This window comes from Cryptomeria japonica, chromosome 5 (assembly GCF_030272615.1).
Source record: "Cryptomeria japonica chromosome 5, Sugi_1.0, whole genome shotgun sequence".
NCBI lineage: Eukaryota > Viridiplantae > Streptophyta > Pinopsida > Cupressales > Cupressaceae > Cryptomeria > Cryptomeria japonica.
In genome coordinates this window covers 203,600,536-203,623,779 of record NC_081409.1, presented here as the reverse complement: position 1 = coordinate 203,623,779, position 23,244 = coordinate 203,600,536, and the positions used below count along the sequence as shown (strand labels likewise).

At 39.7% G+C, this 23,244-nt stretch overlaps 1 protein-coding gene across 4 annotated transcripts in view; it reads right to left on the bottom strand.

Moving 5' to 3' along the window:
- Positions 1 to 23,244, bottom strand: part of LOC131051143 (nifU-like protein 4, mitochondrial) — a 135,939-nt gene that overhangs the window by 48,221 nt on the left and 64,474 nt on the right. For all 4 annotated transcript variants that reach the window (XM_057985526.1, XM_057985525.2, XM_057985523.2 and 1 more), the window contains exon 3: positions 18,205 to 18,380. In XM_057985526.1, the coding sequence (XP_057841509.1) occupies positions 18,205 to 18,380 (176 nt within the window). The remainder of the gene's footprint in view (positions 1 to 18,204; positions 18,381 to 23,244) is intronic.

The window sequence follows — 23,244 nt, the reverse complement described above, 5'->3', positions numbered from 1 at the left end:
GCACTCTTCACATCCATCTGATGTACAGCCCAACCATGAGCTGCAGCAATAGTAAGTGTCAAACGAATGGAGTTCATCTTAGCTACGGGTGCAAAGGTCTCAGTATAGTCAACACCTGCAACCTGCAAGAAACCTTTCGCAACAAGCCGAGCCTTATACTTATCCACACTACCATCCGCTGCAAACTTGGTCCGATAGATCCACTTACATCGAACCATCTTTCTCCCCTTAGGGAGATGGACTAGATCCCATGTGTTGTTCCTCATCAAGGAACTATACTCTTCCTCCATAGCATGGTCCTACTCAGGAACCCCTGATGCTTCCCTGAATGTCTGTGGATCAGAAGCAGTAGCAATGAATGCATGTGGAAGATCCTGATGTTGTGATCGAGTTCTCCGTGTATCCGAAGGATCCCCAACAAGAGAACCCGCGGACTCAAGTGTCTGTCGAGCCCAACGAGGTCTAGGTGGAGGTGGAGAACGAGGCTCCTCAACTGCAAGTGGACCCTACGGAGGTGTAACCCTGCGAGTCGGAGTTGAAGGAGTATCATCATCTAAATCACTAACATCACTATCCACAATGGAGGAAGGTGGAGGAGGTAGAGAGGCTAAACTAGGAGAGCTTTCCTCAAAGTGAACACTCCTCTCAATGAATACCTCATGTGTCTCTGGATCCATCAATCTGTATGCCTTAACACCCTCAGGATATCCAACAAATATGCAAGGCCGACTTTGTGCTTCCAATGCCTTGCGTTTCTGCGGAGGTATGCGAGCCCATGCTGGACACCCAAAGACTCTGAAATGTCTCACAATCGGTTTCCTACCAGCCCAAGCTTCAAAAGGAGTAATACCTTGCAAAGCTTTGTGAGGAACCCGATTCTGGATGTGTGTGGCACAACTAATAGCCTCTGCCCAAAAGGCGGGATCAAGAGAACGTGCATGTATCATACAGCTAGCCATTTCTTTGAGAGTTCTATTCTTGCGTTCTGCAACCCCATTCTGCTGTGGAGTATATGCGACAAAATGCTGAAGATCAATCCCCTCAAATGTACAAAAATCCTCAAGTCTCTTGTTCACATATTCCCTTCCATTATCTGTGCGAAGAATCTTGACCACTTTCCCTGATTGCTTCTCCACACGAGTCTTGAAGTCCTGAAATCTGTCAAATACTTCACTCTTATGAATGAGAAAGTAGACCCAAGTGAAGCGGGAGTAGTCATCAATGAAGGTAAGAACATAGCGGGCCTTACTAAATGAAGGTGCTGGAAATGGACCTGCTACATCGCTATGAACAAGTTGAAGAACTTCCAAACCTCTCCAAACTTTCCCCTTATCAAACTTCTCTTCGGGATGCTTGCCCATGGAACAACCTGAACATACACCCTCTGAAAAACTGATTCGAGGTAGACCTGTGACCATGTCTTTAGTGCTTAGCTGCTGAAGATAGCGGAAGTTAAGGTGACCAAACCGCTCATGCCATAGCTTAGTTTCTGAATTTGAATGAGTAAGCAAGGCCCTAGAAGGTGAACTTGGCAAAAAAGTGGGAGAATGAATAAAGCCTTGAGTTGCTATTGACTTGTCCCACTGCTACCAAGGCATCATCATCAAGTTCCGTTACCACAACTGAATCTGGTGTAAACTCAACCTTTTTCCCATTCCCATAGTGAGTGATTTGGTAGATGGAGAGAAGGTTGGTAGACAAGTTAGGAACATAGAGAACATTCTCAAATGTTCCATCATCCATGTCAACTGAACCTTTCCCTTCAACCTCTACTTGTGTGTCATCACCTATGTCAATGTGAGGTACCTTAGATGGCTCCAATGAAGAAAACTGCTCCCTTGTAGAACCCATGTGATATGAGCCACCCGAGTCAAGTATCCATTGTTGTGAAGAACCTGTTTAGCCACAAATGCTTGCCCTTTTCCCTTAGACTGTGAGGAAGAGGAAGGAGATGAATCCTTCTTTGTGTAGGCGGATGGCAAGTTGATTTTGTTTTTCTTGAGAAGATTGGTTAACTCATCAACTTGTTTTGCATGGCATCGATGCTCATCATGACCATACTTCTTGCAATATGCACAAGTTGGTTTATCCTTCTTAGGTGGTGTCCCCTTCTTGGAAGAGGATGCAAAGTCGCCTTGTGATGGAGAGGATGATTGCCCTTTTTCCTGGTGTGGCTTAGACTTAGAGTGCTTCTTCTTCTTATTGGAATCTTTGCCTTGACTTCCTTGATTCCCTTGATTAGCCACCAAAGCCTTGGACTTTGAAGACTTGAGAAACCCCATGTTCAACAACTTAGATTGTTCCAATATTAACATTTCTGTGAAAGCATCAAATGAAGGCATAACATAAGAACTCCCTACTGTCAAACGATGAGTTTGGAAGCTAGACACAAATGCTGCATATTCTGGTGCAAGCTTATCCAACAAGTTGAATATCAATTGAGCATCCTTTTTGTCAATTCCACAATCCTTAAGCTTTGCTCTTAGCTCATTTGCTTTGGTGACATAATCTTGGATTGTATCAAAACTCTTGGGATCCAAGTTGGTGAGCTCATTGTCAATCTGATAGCCTCTGATTTCATCAACTTGTCCATACAATTTCTGAAACATATCCCAAGCCTCTTTGATTGTTTTACACTTCTCAATGTGAAAAATGAGGAAATCAGATACATACTTCCGTAAAGTTCCAAGAGTCTTTGTGAGCCATTCTAATTGAGCATTTGGATCAGCCTTAGGATCAGGTGGTGTTGTTATTGTTCCATCTATGTAGTGTGTGAGACCCTTTTCCATTAATTTACTCCATACTTTAATTTTCCATGATGCATAATTATGTGGAGTTAAAGGTGGAAATTTATTAGGACTCATTGCAACAAGAATGGAAAGAGCACAAAGAGAGGCACAATCACACAAGACACCCCCCCAAATTCACTCAATCAAAGAACCCCCCCCAAATGTGATGATTTTGGCACTTTATAAGTAGTGCATATACAATGGGCCACTTGCAAAAAATGGCAAAGTGGACTTCTGATTTACAATTTTACAACTACCTTAATAATGCCAAAAGAGACTCAAACTGATAATGCAAGAGATCTAACTAAGATCCAAGCAATTTACAAGTACCTAATAGGCCAAATAAGACCAATATCTGAAAGTACAATTTCCACTCAAAATCTCTGAAATCTGATCATAGATTATGAAAGTAGACAAAAAAATAAGCACTTTCAAAAAAAACGGCACCTAAAAAGGAGGTCGTATGAGCTCAAACGAGGCCTTTGAAGTTGCAAAATTGAGGATTGGACAAGTACAACTGAGAGAACCCGAAAATTCCGAAAAACCTGTGCACCAAAATCAAAAAATAACCACACCACTGCGAAGATCACGAAATTTTAGCCCATTTCAAAAAAAATTGCACCAAAAAAGGAGCAAAAATGAGCAAGATATGGCCTTTCAAAGTTGGACTGCAAAACTAAAAAGCTCAATGGAGAGGGGTCAAAAAAATTTCAAAAAATGTTGATGTGGCGCTGACGTCAGCAATTCACTGTGTTAAATTTGACGGTCGTTTGACCGTCGCAAAAACTTCGCCTCCCTGCTAACTGGGCGTCCGTACTGTACGGACTGCTGACTGGGCAAGTGACTGTGCAGTACGGATGATAACGTGGCACTGTATAGTGGCGTACAGACGGACTGTGTTGCACAGGTGACGTGGCGTATGGAAGTCGACTGCAAGCCAGTGGCCCCCTACCACGTGGTGGACGCGGGGCCGCCTGTTTTGGTGGTCGCCGACGGAGGAAGCGGCCGGAGCCGAGGCTACCAGCGGCGATGGCTAAGGATGTCGGCGGCGGCCTGCGGAAGGCGAAGACCGGCGAGGACCTACGGGCGGCGGCGGCGGCGGGTCTCGGTGGCGACACAGCAGCGAGCGCAAAGACCGACAGGAGGACGGGACGACCGACAGCGACGGCGGGCGCAGAGACCGGCAGGTACGGGCGGCGCTGATAGAACGTACGCCTGCAACCTGTGGCACACATATTGCGGGTACGGGGGGGTTTGCGGACCCCCCAACACAAAAAACTTTTTTTTTTTTTTTTTTTTTTTCGAAATTTTTCAAAAAATAAATTTTTTTTTTTTCGAAAAATAAAAAAAATTCAAAATCCGTACGATAATAGCTAAAATGGGGAAAAAAAATTTCTCACCAAAATAGGTCGACTTTATAGTCGAAATTTATGGAAACGGCCTCCCGGATTCAATGGTGATGTCCAAATCGTTGTATGATGCCCCCAAAAAATGAAGATCCCCAAATCCGAAAATAGAAGCCTTCCACGATGTCTCCAAAAGCCAATCAATGAAGCCCCAATAGCTCTGATACCATGTAGGATTTTGCCAAGATCAAGGGCACAATGAAAAGCATAAAAGAGAATAGAATGACAAGAACAAACTATATTCTCTTCAATATGCAAAATGATCAACTGGATTAACCAATATAATGAATAGAGGCCTGCTTATATAGGCAAGGCCATATGGATGTATGAGCACACAAATATGACATGTGGCTCAATGAGAAACAAGGGTAGGTAAGAAATACTAAGGGTAGGTAGGAGAAATAATATAATATTCCACAAGAGGTGGATGACCCACCGAATGTGGAGTGTAACAGCAAAATAAGACCACAAAAGGTGGAATTTCTCCTACAAGCTCTATCCCTATGTGCACACTTCCCTAAGTGTCTCAAATTCAAACTACGAAGAGATGCATTATCCTAAGTTAACTTAAGTAAGTGTAATAATATCCAAAATGAATATTTATTTACACCAACAGCATTCCATCTAGAGTCTCATACATTGTCCTAGGTCAATGATCAAAACTATCATATATGCCCATGGCTACCTTGGCTCAAATTCAAGATCTCAAGAGAACAATATATGGCATTCAAATCCAACAAAAGGAATCAATGACACCTATTTAGAGACAAATTCAAGACATCAAGCACAACAAACTTCAAAGAATGCTAAAACGACTATATGATTTGGAACAAGTGATTGAAAATCAAAAGTCAAATCTCAAACAAGATCACAAGACACCTTCACCAAGACAAAAAGACATTTCCTCCAATCATCCCCTAGATAGACAATTTACACCTTTGGGTCAATCCATTGAGTTAGCTTTGAAAGAGCTTCTTGAGCACAATCTTATCATATTGCCTAACAAGACAACATGGGGATGTGAATTTTTGAGTAATTATTGTGCATATCATAGACATAACAGACATAAGACTTCAATGTGCATGGAATTAAAACATAAAATTCAAGACCTCCTTGATGATGGTGTTATTGAAATTGAAGATCCTAATAATTCACCTAAGGAGAAACTAGATGTCATTACCAATCATGATCAAAATTATGAAAATTATGAACCTATGTCTAGCAATGGCCCACATGTAGACTCCATCTCTTCTATGGTGCCTCCATCTCCTAAGTCTTTTGAACAACAATCCATATCATATCCCTCAAACAATGAATCTAATGATGAAACATCTCATGTTGACCCTCAAGGTCTATCCATAGTACAAATCTAAGCTAATCCTTTTTTTCATACAAATCCTTTATACGATTTAGATATCTTAGATCCTATGCCATCATGCACTCCAATTCCAATCATACCCACTCCGGAAGGCCCTATCCAAAATGCTTCCCCATCATGCAAAAACATGAACACCTTCCAAGAATCCCCCATGCATATCAAAAACACTACCCCTTCCTTAGAAGTGACTCCATGTCAAGAGGATAATCTGAAAAATGAAGAAACAAGTCCTATCATAAATCAAGATCAAGACACCAAAACTCTCCAATCCCATCCAATGGTTGAAAAAGATCCTACCTCCTTAGAATCCCATGATGATCCCCTTATACCTTTCCATTTCTTCCAAGATGACCCCCTTCCATCTCAAGAGAAAAGCATCCTTCCAAATCCCATTCCTAATCCACTTCCTAAGCAAGATCATGATGCCTCTTCCACCTTTTCAAATGGTCCTATTCAAAATGATGTGTCAAACACCCTTCCTACTCTATCCAATGGTCCTCTTCCATGTCAAGATCATAGTATCCCTTTATTCCCTTGTCATAATTCTCCATGTTTGTCTCAAGAGTCCATCATGCCCATAAAGCCCTCTCATGATCCAATATTCCTTGCAAGCCACCTCCACCTCAAAATGGACTTGCCTCTAGCATCAAAAGTAAGAAGAAACCCTTTGTTAAAAAGATCTTCCAAAGCATGCATTATCAAAGAAACGGGTTAGACATTCATGAACAAGGTATATTAGAACCCCCTGCTATAAATGAAAATATCGATTATAATGGCTACATTGCTCACTCTCAACATGTTGGTATCCCTCATAAATCCTACATTTCTCCAGTTAAATCCAAATGCACGCCTTCCCCTTCACCTCTTCCATCTATTTTAGGTCCCTATATCCCTCCATCTCTTATGCGGGATCAACAAAGGCACACATCTTCGAGCACCTTTCATCCATCTAAAATACCTTCATATCATTCCTATCCATCTACACATTCTTTTCCTTCTCCAAGCAATTTGGATGCGAAGCATAAAAGTCACGAGTCAAACAATCCACATGCATTTAAGGATCAACATGTCCCGTCTAATCAGGCAGACTATGATTGAGAAGTGAGAAAAAAGGAAAACGATGGCGTCGTGCGTGCGGGGGCTCACGGGCGGCCGAGCTAGGGTTTTGATGCCCTAGCTCGTGGGAGGCAATGTTGCAAGTGCGTCGGGGGAGGGAAGTGCAGGTGCGTCGGGGGAGATAAGTGGCAGACGGGGCTAGGCAGGGAACGGCCGAGGGTGTGGAGGGTGAAGCAGTGGTCTTCGAGTGGGGTTTTGGCTACGCGTGGCTGGGGTTCTGGTTTGCTGCAGGTCAAGGGCTTTCAGGGGGACAGGGGGATTCGGCTGGCTCCTTCTCTCGATGGTGCTTGGGAGGGGTGGGGTCGTGGGTGCCGTGCCTTCTCGAGTGGCCCTTTGGGGTGTGGGTCCTTTATATTCTTGTATAATTTTTTATTTTTTATTTTTTTGAGCTCTGATGTCGAGTATTGGTGGTGAGGCCTCGCAGGTACCTCCTGCCATGGATTTCCGTGCTGCGGTGGGCTCAAAACCCCCACTCCAGAGTATGAAGACTTTTAACAATAACCTTTTCTCATCTGAATCAAGGTCGGGGAGTGTTGGTAGCTTTCGCATTATGAAGATTAATGGTTGCCTGGAGAGATGCAATGAGAGGCCGAAGCTAGTTATTCCTCCTGAGATGATAGTTGAAGACATTGAGTACTTTTCAAAACACTCGCTATATTGCAAGTTTTTGGGAATGAGGGTTTCTTTGTAGTTTTTGGAAAACTAGGCACAGAGGACTTGGGCACCAAAAGGGGAAATGGAGATTATGCTGCTAGCAAACAACTACTTCATGGTTACTTTCACCTGCATGGAGGATCGCAATAGGGTCTTTGAAGGAGGCCCATATTTTTACAACCAGTTGGGGTTGTTCATCAAACCTTGGCATGTGGGGTTTAACCCTTCGGAGGAGCTCCCAAATAGGGTTCCAGTGTGGGTTCATTTACCACGTTTTCCAGTGGAATGTTCTCAAGAGTATGTGCTACGGATGCTGGCCGCACTGCTTGGGAAGCCAGTGGGATCTTCAACGCAAACCCTAGGGAGAAAGGTAATGACCTTTGCATGTATCTGTGTTGAAATTGATCTTAGTAAACCTTTGCCAGATGCTATAAAAATGTGTGCGGGCTCTTACTCATGGGTTCAACAGTTAGATTATGAGACTTTACCTTTTCGCTGTTGTCTGTGTCATGAGTATGGTCATTTACAGTGCAAGTGCCCTAGATATAAACTGGTGGTGCGCCAACCTCAACAGTCAACCCAAAGCCTAGATAGGGTTGATAAAGGAAACGCTGCTATGTCGGTCGAGGTAGTCGGTGCTGATGGTTTTGTCTTAGTTAAGACAAGGAACAAGAATCGAGGACAAAAGAGGTCATTACAAGAGAGACAGGAGGAGGATACCTTTAACAGATTTGAGGCCTTGGATGACCTTAACCAACAGGAAGTGAATCCGGGGTTAACCCCTTTGGATCAAGGTGCTTCAGGGGGGGGTCCGGAAAGAGTTATTGAGGACTTTACCCAGGCCCTGCAAGTGGTTGGAAGCCAACAAATGGAGATGGATCAGATAGTAGGGGTCCAGTTGGGACTCACTCCTGGTTCGGAGGTGAATTTGGTTTGGGGGGAGGGTTCTCCGATAGCTCTGAAATTGGAACCGGCTGGGGCTAAAAGTAATAAGTCCTCCGTTCACCTGGGGCAGCATCAAAAAGATATTAAGAAAAGTGCTACGAAGAAGAACTCAAAGGTTGGCAAAAAGAAGGATTTGGATAAAATCAAATTGATGGGAGAGAATTTGGTTGAGTCAGGGTCAATAAAGACTCTGGATTCTCACTTTTCCAATCCTCCTAAATGATTGTGCTTTCATGGAATGTGAGGGGCTTGAATAACGGCCCTAGACAAAAAGTTGTTCGCGAATTGATTAGGAATCATTCACCTGATGTCCTGTTCTTGCAAGAAACTAAACTCTCGGTGGAGAGTATGATGGGTCTAGTGTCGAAGCTCTGGGGGCGAGGCGAGTGTCAGTGTATTGGGGCAGTTGGTTCCTCTGGAGGGGTGGCTTAACTTTGGAACCCTTTAAGGATTCGCCCTGTCTGGTGGGTGGCTTCCAGATCTTCATTATTCGGGGTTGCCTCTAGTCTTGAGACCGGGGATCTTATCTTGTTTACTAATATTTATGTCCCCACCGATCTTCAGGGCAAGCAGAACTTATGGTCTCATATTTCTTGTATGCGAAGGCTGGTCCCTTTTCATCCTTGGATTATGGCGGGAAATTTCAATGTCATCCTTGAGCTAAGTGAGAAGAAGGGGGGTGTCATGCAAGTGGAACCTTCTTCTTTCCTTTTTCGGGATAGTATATCTTCACTGCATCTTGTTGACATTAAGCCTGGTAATGGTTTGTTCACTTGGAACAATAGGAGAGTGGGGGAGTATTGGATTGCAGAGAGGCTGGATCATTTTCTGGTTTCCAGTTTTTGGGTTGGTGGGGGGTGGTCCACAAGTTCTGAGATTCTTGACTAGAGAGGGTCAGAACACTGGCCTATCAAGTTGGTTTCTTCTTCTGCCCGGGTTGCTCGCTCTTCTTCCTTCAAATTCCAACTTATGTGGCTTCGAGATCCTGCTTTGCAGGCTCTTGTTGAGCAATGGTGGAGGAAGGGGATGCCGGCCTTTGGCACAGCTATGTACACTTTTGCCAAGCAGCTGCAGTTTGTTAAGTTTCAGCTTAAACAATGGAATCGGCAAGGTTTCGGGAACATTTTTCACACTAAGAAAGCTGCCCAAACAGTGTTAAATGGCATCACTAGTGAAATCAGAGAGCATGGTTTGTCTGAAGCCTTGCTTAGGGAGGAGGACAAGGCTGTCAAGGCTTTAGAGGAATGGGAGCTTAGGGAAGAAATTTACTGGAAACAGAGAGCCCGTATTTATTGGCTTCAAGCGGGCGATAAGAACACTGCTTTCTTTTTCAACTCTATGAAAGCTAGAAGACATGGAAATTCCATTCCTACTCTGGTCAATGATAGAGGTAAGGTGTTATTATCCTTGCAAGAGATATCTAGGGAGGCTTTACAGTATTTCCGATCCCTCTTCAGTGAGGATTCTCAGGGGGAATTGGTGGAGGAGAACCAGGTTCTCGCTTACATTCCTCCTCTTGTTACTGGGGAGATGAATGAGCAGCTTATGGGCCCTATTTTGCTGGAAGAACTCGAGAGGATTGTTTTTCACATGAGGAAAGGAAAAGCTACTGGACCGGATGGGTTCCCGGTTGAATTCTTTCAAGAGTTCTGGGATATCATCAAACTGGACTTACTAGAAGTAGTCCAAGAGTCTCAGAGGAATAAACAGATGCTTTGGGCTTTGAATGCGACTTTCATTGCACTAATCCCTAAGTGTGATGGGGCTAACAGGTTAGGCCAGTTCCGCCCTATATCTCTCTGCAATGTGATTTATAAGATCATCTCTAAGCTGATAGCGGAGAGGTTGAAGTGTCTGGGGGATGTTATCTCTGAAGAGCAGAGTGGGTTTGTGGAAGGGCATCAAATTCTGGATGGTGTGGTCATTGCTACGGAGACCATTCATTCTATGGCAACCTCCAAGGAAAAAGCTATGTTTATCAAGTTGGACATGGTTAAGGCTTACGATAGAGTTCGTTGGTCCTTCCTCCAGAAGATCCTCAGGGCTTTTGGCTTTGCTGAGGAATGGATCCAATGGGTCATGAGTTGTGTTACGTCCAACTCTTTCTCAGTGCTAATCAATGGTGATCATACTGAGCTGCTTGGTGCATCTAGGGGTCTCTGCCAGGGGGATCCCCTTTCCCCTTATTCATTCTCTTGGTTGAGGGCCTGGGGAGGCTGATCAAGCATAATGTGGGTCTGGGTAGTATTCAGGGTTGGAGCTGGGGTAATGACTCGCAGTCGCAGTCTCATTTGCAGTTTGTTGATGACACGGCCTTGATGGGACTTGCTGGGATCAGAGAAGCTACTAATCTGTGTAAGGTTTTGGATGTTTATCTGGTGGCCTCGGGCCAGTTGATCAATGAGGATAAATCTTCTATCCTTTTCTTCAACACTCCTGTAACTATTCAAAGGAGGATTGCTCTTATCTTGAGATTCCAAGTTGGCTATTTGCCCTTGACTTATTTGGGTATTCCTATTTCTCCTGGTAACCCTCCTCAGGAGTCATGGCAGGGTATCTTGGATAAATTTCACTCGAAGGTTGAACACTGGACTCACAGATGGTTATCATTTGCTGGGAGGATTCAACTGATTCAGTTGGTGGTTCAGGCTCTTCCGATTTATCGATGTATGCTTCAAGTGGCTCCTAAGTGGTTCTTGAAGGGTTTGGACTCTTTGGCAAGGCAATTCTTATGGGCAAGCAATCTATCGTCTTCCAAATGGAGTCTTGTCAATTGGGACTTGGTGTGTAGCCCGAAGTAGTCGGGGGGGCTTGGTTTACGGCAGGCTATTTTATTCGGGGAGGCTCTGGCGGCTAAATTGTACTGGAGGTGGTGTGTCGAGCAGGATTGAGGCTGGGCTAAGATTTTGGCCTACAAATATATGCAAAGGATCCCAGTGCAAGAGGTTCCAAGATATCCGCTTGAGGAAAAAGGCTCAACGATTTGGTATACTCTCAAGAAGGGGGCTTCTCTCATTAAGGAAGGACTCTTTTGGATCTGTAGGAGGGGGGAAGAGGTCCTTTTCTGGAACGACTCTTGGGATGGTTACCCCCCCATCCTTGATCAGTTTCCTAATCTTGGGAACCTTAGCCAGAGGTGTTTGGAGGCAGGGTGGTCAAGGGTGAATGACTTCAAGGCTGTTTATAGGTGTGGGCGGCTAGAGTTGGAGCGGTGGAAGGCTCCTAATGAGTGGCTGATTGCTGGGATGGAGGAAGAGTGTGTTGAGTTGCATGGCATTCTGGCGAGTAGACACTGTAGTGCCCTCAAGGGTAGGGATGGACCTGCCTGGTCTCTAAATCCTAAGGGCGTCTTTACTGTAGCTAGTGGATACCGAGAACTGTTGAACCGAAGATTGGAGGGAAGAGAGGTGCACTGGTGGAAACAGGTTTGGAATAATTTTTCTTGGCCGAAGTGCAACTACTTCGCTTGGACTCTGGCCTTGTATAGATGCCTAACTTGGGATAATATTCGCAAGCAGGGATTCTTGGGGCCTTCTATTTGTGCTTTGTGTGGTAATGGGGAGGAAGATTCCTCACATCTGTTCTTCAGATGCCCCTTCTCTATGCTTATTTAGCATTACTGGTGGGGGGGGTGTAAGTGTCCTTGTGTTCACGCAGATTCTCTGGTGGAGTTTTGGAGCAGTTTGGGCAGACCTCCTATCTTGTCCTCCTTCCTTCAGACTGTCTGGTATATTGGGCCCATTTTCATACTCTGGCAGATCTGGCTTGAGAGGAACAGAAGGATCTTTCATGAGGCCAGACTGTTAGTGCAGCAAGTGTGGAATAGAATCATGGTTATGATTCGGGAGACAGTGGAAGCTAAATGTGAGGTGAATTTTCCTTTGGATAGAGATGAGGAGGATATTGTGAGTAGGTTTGGCTGGCAGGAGTTGTCTCCCGCCTCCGCTTGTGTCAGAAGAGGTAGATGTGATATGAAGAAGGTCCAAAGGGTGGGAAAGTGGAGACCCCCTCAGGATGAGTTTATCAAGATTAACATTGATGGCTCCTCCAGGGGTAAACCAGGCCCTGCAAGGGTTGGTGGTGTTGGTAGGAATTGTGTGGGAGAGGTGGTTTTCTTCTTTTCGGTGCATAAAGGGAGGCAATCTAATAATTTTATGGAGGGACTTGCTATTCTCTATGCCCTGGAGCGGGCTTGGGAGTTGGGTTGAAGGAAGGTTATCTGTGAATCGGATTCACAAATTATTGTTAATTTGTTGACAAAGCAAAAGGTGAGTGGGATTCATTGGCAGCTGGCAAGGATTGTTCATTAGATTCTTCAAATTAGTTCTTTAATGGAGCAGGTGTCTTTCATACACATTCCTCGTGAATGGAATAGAGCAACTGATTGTTTGGCTAAGTGGGCTTCGGAACATGACAGTGATTGGAAAATTGAAGGTTGGAAGCACCTCTCCCCGGATTACTGTCAAGTCTTGCAGAAGATTTTTGCTGAGGACATGGATAGTTATGATGTTAATTGATCTTGGACTGGGCCTGTGGCTCTTTTTTGGGGCCTTGGGGCTCTGGTCCTCCTTGTAATTTTTGTGTCTGATTTTCAATAAAGTTTTTACCCCTTTTTTCAAAATAACATGTCCCATCTAATCGACATGTAAAAACAAAGCAAAATGTGATCCAAAAAGAAAAAGAGATATACAAAAGGCCACAAAGGCCCATTGAGAAAAAGAAAGAAATTTCAAAAACCTTATGGGTTCCCCAGGTGCTTGTAGAAGCAATGCATTCCAAGGAACTACAAAAGAAAGAAATTTCCAAAAGACCACAAAGGCCCACAAAGAAAGTAGAAAAGTCAAAATGTCTATGGCTTCCCAAGTCTTACATCGAGGCAATGCATCCTAAAATATCACAAAAAAATGAAAAACGAAGAACCATGTGGATTCCCAAGTCACTCGTACAAGATTTCCACACTAAAGAAAAATCAAAATTGGCATTCAAGTTTGCTACCCCAACTTCTCCCACATCCACTATCCTAAAACCTATTTCACCTCGTTCATCCATTTTGGCTCCTTGTGCCCTAAAATCCACATCAGCCTTTCCATCAAAATCACAAACTTTGAAATCCACTATTCCTCCACTAGTCCACCACCCCTCAACATGTGTGCCGATGTTGATCTTGCCAGCATTTCCATCCAGCCATGCACAATTCTTCCAACATCCCATCCATTATCCAACACCTATGTTTTATCTTTCCATCCCTTTTATCCAATCCTTTGCATAAATCCTTATAACCTTTTCGTCTTATCATCCATTTCATCTCCCTTTACCATCACCCTATCGACATCTTTGAGCATACCTTCAATAGCCATGGATTGTTATAGAACATCTTTCAGGGGTATTAAGAACAACTTGATTTCTGGGTCATATCTCCTATCAAGTATACATCATCTTCCAAAAGTTCAAAAAGTCAAAAAAAAAATGAAAGAAAGAAGTCAAAATGAGAAAAAAAGGTTAAAAGAAAAGAAAAAACAAAATGAACAAAAAAAAAGAAAAGAAAAAAAAAGAAAAAAAGTGAAAAATCAAAAAAAGTAAAGAGAAAAAAAAACGTCCACTGGTGAAAACCTGGCAAACAAGCGCCTTGGGCAAGTACCATGATGAAAACCTGGAAAACATGCATCATGCGTAATTCATTGTCCTCTTGCACAATTCACTGGGGGAAAGTTCCATCCGTGTGCATCCATCTACTATCCCTCATTCACACTATATGCATCCATATCCCTTTTTCCACATCTGATCTTGACAAGGTTAAGGATCTTTACGAGCTTTTGTGTGTCCTATCTATTGCACTTGATCCACACCCTTAAGCTCCTATCCATTTTTTTGTCCATTGCTTGCTTACATCCATCATTACCCCCTTTTGATCTTGCTTATCGTATTTGCCTCTATCCAAATCTATCCCTTGCTCTTGATGAAAATTAAGGACATAAAATGCAAAAAAACCTCGACATGTCCATTCTTTTGGATCACATGACATTCGTTACACCTATCCTAGCTTTACATTGCTATATATGGTCCCTGTGCTTGGATTAAACATGTTATCCTATTGTGGTACAGTCCTTGAAAATTGCATAAGCTTCCTCCATCATTCACTTATCCATTTCTATCCCATTCATTCATTCACTCGCTCAAAATCCCTTATACCTTGCTAGACACTAGGGGCAAACATTTGAAAAAAAATCTTAAAAATCATAAAATGTCTTGAAAAAATCTTTAAAATCATAAAATGTCCTGAAAAAAATCCTAAAAATCATGAAGTGTCCTGAAAAAAATCTTAATAATCATAAAATGCCCTGAAAAAAATCTTAAAAATCATGAAATGTCCTGAAAAAAATCTTAAAAATCATAAAAAGTCCTGAAAAATCTTTAAAATCATAAAATGTCCTTAAAAAAATCTTAAAAATCATAAAATGCCCTGAAAAAATCTTAAAAATCATAAAAAGATTTGAAAAAAATCATAAAAATCATAAAATGTCCTGAAAAAACCCTAAAAATCATAAAATGTCCTGGAAAAATCATAAAAATCATAAAATGTCCGGAAAAACCCTAAAAATCATAAAAAGTCCTAAAAAAAATCCCTAAAAATCAAAAAAATCCAAAAACATGTAATAAACATTGCGAAGACACAAACACTTAAGACAAGCATGCAGCTTTGCACTTCAATGAATTCATGACCTGACGAGATTATGATTGAGCAAACATAACAACATCTGATCGACTTATTAAAACCAAACACATTAACTGTGAACAAAAATCATTAGGCATGAAACATATTGCTTGCTTGTTTGCTTATTTTGTTTTGATTGTTTCTAATTTTTTTTTTGGGGTGACATATCTTTTAGCTTTTCCGGGATGTCTATGACTAGAGATTTTATCTCCAGGATGTCTTTGACTAGAAAGGCGAGGATGGGGAATGTTCACTTGTTTGCTTCTTGTGGGATGTTCCTTAGGAATATGATGACACGTCCTAGGACATGATCGCTTAAGATCATCAAGGACATATTGGTCTGATACACACTAAGGCATTCCTTTACTGTTTGATATGTTTTCCTTCTCGCAATTGGAGTGACTGATTCATTTGGGTCTAATTCATATCCAAATGATTTTTTGCCTTTTGCTATAATAAGCTCAATGATGATACAAGCACTTAAAAAAGCACAAGCATTCTCATCACTTTCATATCTTCTTTCTCATCACTCATTCTTTTTTCCCATCACTTTTCTCTTCTCATCCTCCTTTTCATCTATCTTATTCATCATTTCTTTCATCATCTTCTTATCGCAGTGAGATCGATCAAACACTTTATCCAACTGATGCAATATCTTTGAATCTTTACTCTCTTTATCAACCAACTTGCTTTTTGCAATCTCAATGCCCTCAGAGTCAATCAATCAATCATTAGATTACCTTATCTTGTGCTCGCATCAATCCCTATCAGCTTAACCAACTTAATCAGCTTATCAACCTGGCTATACTGTTCATTTCCATCAATTGTTCAGTTACGCCTCATCAACTGGCATTTCCATCAAATATACATCTCAACCTAATCACTTGTGCAATATCAATCATCCAATCTTCTCTCCCGCGATCTATCGAGAGACCAATCTCCATCAATCTATTCGATCAATCTCTCGAGGGGGCATAACCAATCAATCATCATCCTTACCAGGACATCTCTGGGGCATATATCAGTTGATCATTTTCTTTGAAACAACGCAACAGGTTGCATTGTCTCAAAGAGGGGCAAAATGTAGACACATAAAAATTTCCATTAATTTGTCCTCATTTAATTTCAAATTTCTCTGAACATCGGGCGAAGTCTTATTATTACACTATTATTTCTCCATAATTCATTATTCATAATTTCCATCTTTCATTATATTATTATTAATATATCATCATTTATCTATTAAATTTATTAAATAAAACATTATATCATATTCATTTATATGCCTTCATGCATTCACCTTATATACATTTCTCTATTTATTTAGTAAAACCCTTTAACATCCCCTCCTACCACTTACCATTTCCCATTTACCACTCATCTTCCCTATACCACTCATCTTGCATTATCCCATATTCATCCCACAACATGAACTCACCCAGAGAAAATCTATTTAAACAAGGCCCCCTCTCTTATTTGAGTATCTCATCTTTATGCGCAAAACTTATGTCAGCTTGCATCCCATTATCTTGACATCTTATCCACTATCTTTGCATTCTCAAATCTCCATTTCCTCATAGCTTTTTGCATAAGTGCTTCTGAGAGCAAATATATTAAATGTGAAACCTTGAGGAATAGGAGTGCAATGGAGTAGAATTTGATAGCATGCATGTGTGTTTCTAGTTTAGATTTCAATTTGCCATGTGTGTGTTTTGCAGGAAAAACTTCATTGTTGGATGTTGGAAGATTGAATCTTGTATTCAATCCATTTTCTCCATCTACAATTGATAGGACATTTTATCCAACTAGCTACTACTTGAACCCGAAGTTTTTCTTCTCTTAGGGCTTCAGGGCAGATGAGGAGTTCATGGAAGGGCCTACAAGGCTGCAGAAGGGAGGTTGTTTCCTTCACCTCTACGCATTTAAAGAAGATCGACTTTGCATCCAGTGAAAAATATATATTCAATGTTCATCGTAAACTAAGTCTTATTTTTTATAAGTAAAAAATTTAGTTTTATCTTTAATAAGTTAAAATTTTAGTTTATTTTTCACCAAGTTATAAATTTTGTCCTTCTAGATTTGTAGTGGGAAGATTATGGTGCAAAAAAACCTCACCATCCATATTTTGTTCCAACCCTGTAGCATTTATACATGTGAGCTCAATAGGAGCACATTTGAGGTCATTCACTCCAAGAAGCGCAACAAGTTGAATTAAAAAGTGTCTAAATGACCTTGTTTTTGTACAGTACAATCTCCTATGTATCAGAAAGGTGGACAGAAGGGCCATACATGATGGCATTGACCTTGATAACATGGATTGAAAATCAAATTGGATTACTAATGATGTGGATCCTCTCTTTTCCACAGCTGAGAACACTGATATCAAGAGAGAAGCACAAAAACTGGTGACAGGTGTAGCAGCATAAAATGAGGCAGAAGGTGAGGCCGAGGCACCAGTTGGAGCTTTGCTGGATGCAGCTTTGTGCAACAAGTTGAATCATTGCCATTCACTTCAAGAACACCAACACAGACATTTAAAGTTTTACTCAGAGAAAAAGACTGTAAAATATTAATATGGAATTGAAATTTCTATCACATAACACTATGATCAATGATGTGTACTAAACTTCATTTTTTATCTGTGAATCAATGAAAGACTACTTATCAGCTCTCTAAATTCAGTTTTATGTAGTTTTTAACAATTATTTTGTAAATATATTTTTGCCAAGATATTGCAAATCACCAAGTCTGAGTAAAATTTGGATATTCCAATTCACGAGTTTTTAAATTATAGGTCAAACATTTAAATTTTATAGCACGTGAGAGGCATTGAAAAAATCTGGTTCTGATGTATTGGTACTGTTCCCATCAAATGCTCTACACAGCAGTTGCATAAGCTCCTGAACAACCACTTGATGCTTGAAGATTTGCTAGTTACAAAACACATAATTCTTTTACCCTGGAATTTATTGAATTCTAAGAAACTATTCAGAACTTCAGAGTAAAAAGCGAAACATGTCTTGCATAATTGCTTGGTCCAATTGCTTAATGTTTTCTGCCCAGCCAAACCTTTAATTGATTTAGGTTCATATTAGACAACTAGGATGCTTCTTTATATATTCAGTCGATTCATTTTGCTAACAAAATGATAAGTTTATTACATTTATTCTTAATGGAAGAATCACATGTTATTATAGGAATTACCTCTGTAATGGTAGTATCCTTGGAAGCTCCCACATTTGAGTCAAAAAACAAAGGTTGCCCTGATGAATAAAAATCCATGATTGCTGCAAAGATTTCAGGTTTTAAAACATCCCATGAGGCCTCCTCTAATTTAGTTACTGTTATGTGGTCAGCACCGAAGTAAACACGTGCAACACCTGTAAATGCACATTAAAAGAAAAATTAAAAAATGGAAAACATAATCCATTTTAAACCAGATCATTTAAGGTAAGAAAAGCACAATCAAAAATAGTCAATACACACCAATTAGAACTTACAGCTAAGTGAGAAGAATACAAACATCTTTAATAGTACCCTGAACAAGAACTAACTTTCATAACACCATTTACTTTGAAACTGTCACAGAAGGCCTCCACTAGAAAAGGAACCAGTATAGTATGTATTCAGATTATTTGACACACCTGAGACCAGAATCAAGAAATGAAATACCACCCAAACATAAAAGGGTAGATGATCTTATCATTGACACTTTAAACTTTAACCACATGATAGACATCATATAGGTTTGTAGCTTTCAGCTACACAATAATATCAGCCTTGTATTTATTATGAAAGGTCTGAATTTTTTAGTATAAAAGGCTTCTTATCAGAATCAACTTTCAAATGATCACTTTGTACACTTCTGAAATATCACCTTTTTCTGTTTTAGACATGTTCCTTCTCACAGCTTTTCCTCGCCATAACCAACAACTATTTAAAATTCTAAGGACATTACCATTTCAATCACCCACCAGTCAGTGTAACGATGTGCAATTCCCTCTGCTGCTCTTTGTTTTAAAAAATTAGAGCAAATACATGAAAAGCAACTTCGTGTCATTAGTTATAATGCAAATTGCTGACACTATTTATGTGTAGCATGATTTCCTTGCCTTGTCGACAGACACAGTTGCAACTCGTTGGATACGAGCACTGTCTGCCCATCTTCAAATTTATTTTGCAATTTTATTTGTACATTTATCTTGAATTCTTAAGTGACATTTGTTATGCTCTCACATTCATTCAGGTTATTAGAATAATTATTCTTTTAGTCAATTACCTTTTTAGTGGTTCTATTAATGGTCATTTAGTTTTTTAGTTCATCATCTTAGTTGTCGACTTATTTAGCATTTTAGTTCATTTGGTCTTTTAAGTGCAACTTTTGCTTCTTTTATAAGATCGCATAGTTTGATTTTTAGTGTTTAGCTTTTTAGCTTTATTTAGCATTTTATGCGTTTTAGCTTCATGTTGAAGCTTTAGATTAACGGTTTGTTCTTTTTAAAACACCGTCTTGTAATTCCTTTATATACGGTTGTATATTCATAATTAATTTATCCGATTATTTAAAATCATTCAATTATTTTTCATGGTATCAGAGCGGGTCGAAGGGCTTTTTCAAAGTTTGGCAAATTTTTTAATAAAAAATTTGTGGCCTCTTTACCTGGATATTATTTCTAGAAAAAATTTTAAGATATTTTTTTTGAAAAAATCCGAATTGGAAAGAAAATTGTGAGCTAGGGTTTTGGTTAGATTCTATCGTGGGCGAATTTTTTTGTGCTAGGCGGATTTTTGTGTGATTTTTCTGGCGACTTGGGCGATTTTTTTTCACACCTATTCTACAATTTTTCCAGCGACAACGGCAGTTTTTTTTCTCAGCTTGATTTGTTTGTCACAGTTTCCAGCTCCGATGTCATTTTTGGCGACCTCTCGTCTTTTTTTCACGATTTTATTTGCCTCTTGTGTGTTTTTGCTTTCACGGTGGCAGGGAAGGTATTTTTTGGTTATCACGATTTTGCATGGCAATTTTTTGGGCACCACAACTACAAATTTCGGCAACAATGTTCGTCACGTTTTTCTGAGTCCGAGCTTTTCACGCAACGCGGTGGCACATTTTGTGGCGGGTTTTTTTCCTTGCCTTTCCCATTTTCGTGATCTGGGTTTCTGTTTTAAGCCTTTTTCTTTGCTCACACGCGACGACGAATTTTTGTCGTGGTTAGCTCGAGATTTTATGCTGATTTTCTACAAGCGAGGGTTTTATGTTCTTTTGCCACGCGACTACCTTCGTTTCGGATTTTTGTTTGCATGTTTTGGGTTTTTAAATTTTTTCCCTTAAAAAAAATTTAGTTGTGGTTTTTAATAATTTTACCTTAAATTATTCTAGGTTTTTGTAAATTTTTTTCCTAAAAAAATTTATCTTTGGGTTTTCTGTTTTTTCTCCACAAAATAACATGGGAGGGTTTTGCTTGATTTTTTCCTCAAAAATCAAATCAAAGTATCTTTGGGTTTTCTAATTTTTCTTGTAATGTCCCCAAGTAAGTTTAACCATTTAAGACATCATAATTCCAACATTCTCAAAGCAAATAGAAATAGAAATAGAAATTAACATCACGATGGAGTTCAACTTGAAAACCTTACTACCAATCTAAGTTTGGAAAGGATTATGATCTTGAATAGGATGCTTTGATACATCAGCGTGATGACTCCCTCAGGGTTTTTGGATCCAAGCCCAGGCCTAATTTTGGGACAACACCCTCAAGGTCTTACATGGGTCACTGATCTCTACCCAAGATAGACACCTGATGGTTTTACACAGGCCTTCCCCTATTTATTCATACAACCTTCCGACTACATTCATATTAAGGATTAACAATTTGTTTATGTCTTGTTTAATTGTTCTAACTAGTTCATTTGCTAGTTACGGATAAGAGTTTGTATGATAAAGAATAAATAGTTCTGGATTCATACATGTGTTACAGAAAAGAAATTAATTATTGAATTATTGCGATTTTATTAAAACACTGATATATTTGGCATCCCCTTTACAGTTTATTCTAGTAATCATGAATTAAATTACTGATGTTGTATTTTGTTGTATTATGGATGACTTGCATTAAATATATATTTATGTGTAAATTATGTGTACCTTGGCAGGATCACAGCAGAATTCTTGTAAACTGATCCTAGACGCGTATTCCCAGCCTAAGGAAATCGTATGCAGTGGATGTCAACCAATGGCTAGTGATTAGAGCAGCATATATTCAGACTGAAGTCCAGACGTGATTTTTCCTCAGCGATTTCTTCCCCTTTATATCTCTCAATTTGAGGGAGAGGTCACACCTCTTCATCATGTATGCCCTTTGGAAAGAGTGCAACTCTTCATTATTTCTACCCTTTGAAAGCGATACAGCCTTTCATAATCAAATGTTCCCTTTTTAATTTAAATCAGATCTGCACTTCTCATTTCCAAATTATTCCCCCTCTCAAATGAGGTTCTCTTCTCCCTTTTATATCTCATTGTTGAGGGAGTCACAACTTTTCCTTTCATGTCTTTTGACTTTTCATTAACTTAATTAATTTTTAATTAATCATATTTAATTATATTATTTTATATTTTAATTTTAATTTTAATGTTTTAATTTTATTATTATCATTTATTATTAAATTCTATTTCAAAGTGGGGACATTACATTTCTCCACAAAATATCATGGGAGGGTTTTGCTTGATTTTTTCCTCGAAAATCAAAGCTTTGTCGCGTGATGTCTGGTGTTTTGGCGAGCAACGTTTTAGGGTTTACACAATTTTTTCCTCAAAAATTGTTTGCAGTGTTTATACTTTTTCCTTAAAAATCATCATCTATAATTCGCGATGTTCACGTAGGATTTTTGGGTTATCTGGATTTTACCAATTTTTTCCACAAAACTGATGATTTGTAAATCCAATTTTCAGGGTTTAACGGTTTTTTCCTCAAAAATCGTGTTTGTTGCAGTCTGATTTGGGTTGCACCTAGAGTTGCTATGGCGAACACTTGCAACCATGGTATCTTGCAATCTGTTTTGGAGTTGCTGGAGAAAACAGTGCTCAATACTCTTCTAGTTTTTGCAGTTTTTGTCAAAATCGTGCATGTTGCTCTTTAACGGTTTGCCGATTTTTCCTCAAAATTGTGATTTCAGACTTTTGTAATTCGCATGTGACAGTTCTATAATTTGCATGTGAGGGTTACATTAGTCGGATGGAATCAGCTATTCTTAGTCATAAACACTTTGCAGATCCTAGGAGGGTCTCTGCAGTAGCAGAGTGTTCTTGCGTTTGTGATCAAAAGACTTGTAGTGTCTTTTGTTGGGTACTTAGTTGATACAATGACCATTAAGGGAGGGTATTAGAATAACTAATTCTTTTAGTCAAATACCTTTTTAGTGGTTCTATTAATGGTCATTTAGTTAGTCATTTAGCTTTTTAGTTCGTCATCTTCGTTGTCGACTTATTTAGCTTTTTAGTTCATTTAGTCTTTTAAGTGCAAGTATTGCTTCTTTTATAAGAACTCATAGTTTGTTTTTTAGTGTTTAGCTTTTCAGCTTTATTTAGTGTTTTAAGCGTTTTAGCTTCGTGTTGAAGTTTTAGACTAACAATTCATTCTTTTTAGAACACCGTTTTTTAATTCCTTTATATACAGTTGTATATTCGTAATTAATTTATCCGATTATTTAAGATCATTCAACTATTTTTCACAGGTTTCTACTGTCAGCTTTACTCTTCAGTTCTCATCTTCATTATGATAGTGGTCTTTGTCAGCATCACCACATTGCAATGCAGGTTTTGAACACTATATAAATATACACACACGTACATAAATATAAAAAATGTATATATTTGTGTCTTCAATGTTTACAGTAGCTGGTTTCAGGACCATGCATTGTCTTTCTTAACGTACTTCATCTGAGATATAAATTCAGTTTTTGTAGTAATCATATTATACAAATTATCCTACCTTAATCTTTATCAACATTCTTGGACCTAAGTAATGGAATTGTTTATTGATACTAAACAAATATCATGCAGTAAGTTGCATATATCCTACCTGAATCTTTATCAGCATTCAGCTGAATAATACACTACATCATGTGATTCAGCAACAATAGAGTTAAAAACTGCTCTCTCTGTATACACTATCAATGCTGCATATTTGCAGAATCCACTTTCTAGTTTATAGCTTAGAACACACTTTATTACATTAATATTCAATTATG